Source organism: Austrofundulus limnaeus, unplaced genomic scaffold (genome assembly GCF_001266775.1).
Source record: "Austrofundulus limnaeus strain Quisiro unplaced genomic scaffold, Austrofundulus_limnaeus-1.0 Scaffold6, whole genome shotgun sequence".
Lineage (NCBI taxonomy): Eukaryota > Metazoa > Chordata > Actinopteri > Cyprinodontiformes > Rivulidae > Austrofundulus > Austrofundulus limnaeus.
This window is the reverse complement of record NW_013952408.1, coordinates 2,160,925-2,166,556: the sequence shown is the minus strand read 5'-3', so window position 1 is coordinate 2,166,556 and position 5,632 is coordinate 2,160,925. Positions and strand designations below refer to the sequence as shown.

General features: G+C 39.6%; 2 protein-coding genes and 1 long non-coding RNA gene across 4 annotated transcripts in view; 1 reads left to right on the top strand and 2 right to left on the bottom strand.

The window, feature by feature from the left end:
• dhx30 (DEAH (Asp-Glu-Ala-His) box helicase 30) overlaps positions 1-1,336 on the top strand; it is a 13,446-nt gene extending 12,110 nt beyond the window's left edge. Inside the window, exons 17-19 of the mRNA XM_014030274.1 lie at positions 196-299; positions 386-522; positions 712-1,336. Coding sequence (XP_013885728.1) covers positions 196-299; positions 386-522; positions 712-965 — 495 coding nt within the window. The 3' untranslated portion in view covers positions 966-1,336. The remainder of the gene's footprint in view (positions 1-195; positions 300-385; positions 523-711) is intronic.
• Positions 1,021-2,109, bottom strand: LOC106533882 (uncharacterized). Its single transcript, XR_001312297.1, has 2 exons — positions 1,583-2,109; positions 1,021-1,463 (listed from the first exon to the last, which is right to left on the bottom strand). It is a non-coding gene; the product is annotated as an uncharacterized LOC106533882 (long non-coding RNA).
• A 1,171-nt stretch (positions 2,110-3,280) lies between these two features.
• The window catches only part of LOC106533868 (alanine aminotransferase 2-like), a 3,853-nt gene continuing 1,501 nt past the window's right edge, over positions 3,281-5,632 (bottom strand). For both annotated transcript variants that reach the window (XM_014030325.1, XM_014030334.1), the window contains exons 4-8: positions 5,118-5,251; positions 4,081-4,324; positions 3,903-3,982; positions 3,686-3,819; positions 3,281-3,497 (exon numbers count right to left, since the gene is read on the bottom strand). In XM_014030325.1, the coding sequence (XP_013885779.1) occupies positions 3,299-3,497; positions 3,686-3,819; positions 3,903-3,982; positions 4,081-4,324; positions 5,118-5,251 (791 nt within the window). In that variant the 3' untranslated portion in view covers positions 3,281-3,298. The remainder of the gene's footprint in view (positions 3,498-3,685; positions 3,820-3,902; positions 3,983-4,080; positions 4,325-5,117; positions 5,252-5,632) is intronic.

Genomic DNA, 5,632 nt, shown 5'->3' with positions numbered 1-5,632 from the left:
CATTTATTGGGAATAAAGACTTCTGAGTTCTGGTGCATTTGTGCATGCGGGGGTCATTATGTTACCGCTCTGCGGTGTCTAGTTTTTGTCTATCTTTTTGTTCAAAAAATGTTGAATTTGTCAATTTAGTAGGTGAAATAGAGAGAACCGAGTTATATTTCTTGACATATGTTTAAAATGTTTCTGTGTTTTTAGGTGAAGAAGGGTATTGTGACCAAAAAAGGGCAATTTCGTGCCAACAATATAGTTTTCCGCACAGTCAGTGGCCCGGTGTTGCTTCATCGCTCTTCAGTTAACAGGTTTGAAAATGTCCAGGCATTCTTCTGCAACATTTCTGACCTGCACGACATGCATGCCAACTTTCTTTTCCCTTTTTGTGTTGCAGAGAAGAAAATCTCCCCAGCCGTTGGCTGACCTTTTTTAGTGCTGTCAAGTCTGATGGAAATGTTTTCATCAGAGACTCCTCTGTAGTCCATCCACTCGCCCTGCTGCTGCTCACTGATCGTGACATCAAAGAGAAAGGTAGTGTGTCTGAAGCCGTCCAGGTAGACACTGAAGTGTTTGTAGAGGTGTGCAGGATGTTTGCATAGTAGATAGAAATGTTGTGCTATAGTACAACAAAYGTCAGTGCTCCAGTCTGTGTCTTCATTACAAAGCTGATGGTTGGCAGACACCAGAATGGCTGCCCTAATAGTCTATCTTGTGTCCCAGTAAACGGCGATTCAGTGGAGGTGTCGTTCCGTGGATGCTCCCTGATGCGCTGCGAGCTGTCATCTGAGACGTGGGAGCTGCTTTGGGAGCTACGCACCGCCATTCAGACCATGCTGTACCGAAACCTGAACGATCCCAGCAACTCTAACACCACTCAAGACGAACACCTCATATCTGTACTCGTAGAGCTGCTAAACGGTACCGAGTCAAACCCTTTTGTTCAGAATCACAGCGTAGAAAGTGAGGTGGATTGATAATAAAACTTGTTTGCAGTTGTATTTTGGATCACCTGCTTGAAACAGAAATCAATTTTGTTTCCTTTTTTTCTAAGTACTTACAGCAATCTGTTAATGTTAGTAAATGGAAGCTGTCAGGCTGAAGTCCAAAGTGAACTGTTGGCKCCTGCTTTATTTTCTTTGTAACTCCATTAAGAGTTGGGGGGAAAAAAATCTATCCTATGGATTTTGGACTTTGTTTTTTGTTAGCAGAGTGGTTAACTGCTATCTGAAAAGCAGTGTTCGATTATAGACTGAGTAAAAACAAATGTCATTAAAATACATTGTAAATTGTCATTTATTGAAATAAATGTGCTTGCCAACAAGAGAAGTTTGTGGGTGCCCCACCCTCAATTTGGATGGTAATGTTTTTCTTTATTTATAGTTTAAGAAAACTCTTTAAAAAACTTTGCATGAAAGGTGCTCAGGCGTTCCAGTAATTCCACCATGATGTCCTGAGATGTCATGATGCTAATTCTGCAGAGATGAATAAACAAAAAAAATTGTTCTGAGCATTTAAAATGTAGAAAACTGCTTATAGCAGCAACCCCCCCCCCCCCCCCCCCCCCCCCCAAAGAATAGATCTTGAGTCGTACCTGATGTGATATGTTCCCTCTTTTTGACCAAACCCACAACCAGGACTGCTCACCACTCCTGCTTCCTCCATAAGTTTCATACAGTAAAATGTGTCTGGTTCCATTCCTTCTTCCTAAAATGTTCAGACATCTTGTCTTAAAAAAAGTGTAAAATTTGGTTTTACTGTCCTAATTTCATTAAAAAGTGAATGTTCTGAAACCTTGGCTGTTTGGATGGCCTTGGGTGGAAGATGTATTCTGAAGAACACAAAAGCTCCTCCTCCCACTGGTTGGCAGCTGAAACCAGGCAAGTTGCTGATGACCTCGCAGACTCTTGTCATGTTTTGAACCAATGAGGTCCTGATGTGCTGTGTCTCCTGCACAATATAGAACAGACAATATGTGCAAACTCATAGTAGCTCATTCATGTTTTGCACAATATGACAGTAACTAGTCAAACTTTACCAAGACTCAGGGGGTGGCCATGGCCACCATTGACAAATCATTGGCCACCCTGCTGTGCACACCCCTTCCACAGTGAAATATTTAGGGGTGTTATAATCCTCCTGAACAGTTAGTGGCAGTGTTAACAGTTTGAAACATCACCTAGCTCTATCACTGAAGAAGAGTAATGACAAGGAAGTGATGATTTTCTTTAGATACAGAACAATTTTTCATTCATAAAGCTAAATATCTTAAGGTTAAACCAAATTTCTATCATTTTCACAATGACTTTATTTTGTACTGCAATTCTCTTAAAGTGATGTATACTAAACATGCCCACAATCTGTGCTTTTTAATTGAAGAGTATGATTTAACATCTAAACCCTAGCCTTTTTTTGTTCCTTCTTATTTTTAAACTTATCTTTATTTGCACCCATCCTTTTCTCTTATATGCAAGTTTGTTTGTTTGAAATACGCCTTATTGTTTGTACATTGTATTATTTTGTGTGTTCTTTGTTGTTTAATAATAAAAAAATACAGAACCTATGGCCTATGTAATCTGACTTATGATGCCAACTTTTGGATTATCGTGACAAAGTTTGTTTTTTGTCACCATAACATAGTGTCATTTTATGTTATGAAGGCTGCATAATACTTTGTGTTTGGCTATGAGTAGGGCTATCGCTAAATCAGAAATCACCCCTCTAAATTCACTGTGTAAAATTTATAACAGTTTTAAACATGCAGTGGAGGGTTATCATTATTTGGCACAATGATGTGTTGCAATTAAAAATAAATCAATAAACAATATAAAAGTAAAAAGCACCCCTAAAGTTATTGGATATGATAAACTGTGTCACATTAATTAGCCTCATCTCAGCTGTAGCAGTGAGTTTAAAAACAGGATGATGGAACTAGTTTAATGAATAATCTTTCCCTGAAATAATAATTAAATCAAGTATTTATTTACGTAGGTAAAAGTATGTTTAACAACCTGGTAAAATACACCAGAATGCAGGGAATGGCATCTGTTTCGTCCAAAAATTTCTGGGGGAGGACCCCCAGAACCCCCAACAGTGTGTCCTCCCACTTTTAAAATGGTTCTGATGCCCATGATTATAAGGTAGTCACGTATAAGGACATAATGAAATGACAAAAACACAAAGATCTGCAGAAACGTTCAAGTAAAAAATATCATGTAATTTTCATGCCCACCCCTGTGTGAGTGGTGGTCCCCGTCTGGCCACCCCTGAGAAAAATGTCTGGCTCCGCCACTGAAGACTTCATTGTGTTTTATTTTGTTTTGTTTTGTCTCACCTTACTAAAGAGAGGATATGAGGGGTCTCCTGGCTGTGGAGGGTTTATCATCACCTCCAGAGCGATCTGAGCCAATGTAGGTGCACAGCAATCAGCAGTGAAACTGGTGTTGATGTATTTCATGACCTCACGGTCAACATTTACAAGCTCAACATAACCAGCACGCAGACCACATCTGGTGGAAGAGACTCGCATGAAATACAGTTTTAAAGCTGGTAGCATCACGATTGTTCTTATTCCTGCCTGAAATAAATCCTAGTGCCCTAAATGTATTAGTTTGTGAACTGCAGATCAATAAGTAAATTACAGAGTAAGTTGTTATCTTCTGCACAGGTCAGATACTCATCAGAACTGAAAACTCACTCTCCCATGAAGCCCTTGGATGCTGAGTGGAAGGATGCCAGTTCCACAGTGTCTGACAGAGGAGGCCCCAATTCAGCCAGAACTCTTTTATAGGAGACAAATTCGTTTTCACGGTACACAAAGTCCTGGTACACCTGAGGAGGGTTACCAAAAGAAAATCCATAGGTTGATTTCCAGAAATGTGTTAAATAAATGGTACCACTCAGAGTTTATATACCTCATCAGCAAGCAGAAAGAGCTTTTTCTCTGAAGCAAAGTGGATCACTTCTTGCATTGATTTTCTGCTCTGAACATAACCTGCATGGTAACACGGTGTGAAACTGATAAAGTGTCCTTTTCAAGAGACAACAAATCCCCACTGGGACTACCTCTGTGTTGACTGGATTAAGCTATACCTGCTGGGTTTCCTGGGTTGATGACATACAGAGCAACAGGGTTACAGACTCCCTTCGCAGACTCCAGCGCTCGCTGTAGCTCCTCCACCTGCAGGCTCCAGCCTTGCTCCTCGTTCAGGTAGTAAGGAACAACAACTGCCCCCAGCCCCGTGATGGACGAAATGCTGGTGATGTGGCATGGCACTGGAGTCAGCACTCCTATTCTGGGTGAAGCCTCGGGATTCACCAAGATGTTCAGAATCTTCTAATGAGTTCAGGAAAAGACAGACTGAGTTATTTAAAAATGATAATAATAAACTGTACGCATTGCTGATTTGCACAAATGTGTAGATATATTCTGTTAATACCCATGTCAGCTGTACATTCCTGTAAATTTCTCTTTGTGTATTACTTGTCAGCTTCTATGAGAGGCCCTTTAGGCCATAATTCAAACTTGCTCTCACATATACTATCAAACCCTCTCACGTATACTATCAAACCCTCTCACATATACTATCAAACCCTCTCACGTATACTATCAAACCCTCTCACGTATACTATCAAACCCTCTCACATATACTATCAAACCCTCTCACATACACTATCAAACCCTCTCACGTATACTATCAAACCCTCTCACGTACACTATCAAACCCTCTCACGTACACTATCAAACCCTCTCACATACACTATCAAACCCTCTCACATACACTATCAAACCCTCTCACATACACTATCAAACCCTCTCACAAACACAATCAAACTCTCTCACATACACTATCAAACCCTCTCACATACACTATCAAACCCTCTCACATACACTATCAAACCCTCTCACATATACTATCAAACTCAGAGGGTTTGATAGTATGTGTGAGAGCAAGTTTGATTTATGGCCTAAAGGGCCTCTCATAGCTTTCTGTGTTCTTGAACATGTCTTACACATGTTCTCATCAAGTCAAATTCCTTGTATCATACTTGGTGAAATAAAGAGATTCTGATTCTGATTAATAAATAACAGGAGGAAGAGGCTTTAAACAGAGTGTTAGTGATGTTACCCCCAGTGACCACTGTGAGCCGGGGCTGATGAATATGTTTTCGGGGGAAGATGGAACACCACCGTCTCGTTTCTTTATGAACTCAGACACTCTCTGAACTATTTCTGGAATACCTGCTGTGGCAGTGTATGAACCTGAAGAAATAAAACACAATATATACAAACAGATGAACAATGCATTATTTTTAGTATACTGGCCTTCCACTATAATTGTATACAAACTTTAGAGACCATTTTCTAGCAAATTAAAATAATTACTTATAAACTTACTTTAAAAAAATCCATGGTGCAGACCTGGTGCATTTTTAGGTAAAGCATTGCAGATAGATCAAACTAAAATTTAACTATTTGAATGCAATGAGTAACTAACTTTGTTAAAGTACTTGTGTACTTATTTTGAGGATTTGTAAGTGGAACCAGTTTGGTTAAGTACATTCAACACTATTTCTTAGTGTGGCATAAAAGCACTTTTAATTTCCTGATTGTTTTGAGCAGTTTTATGACTTTCCTTATCAG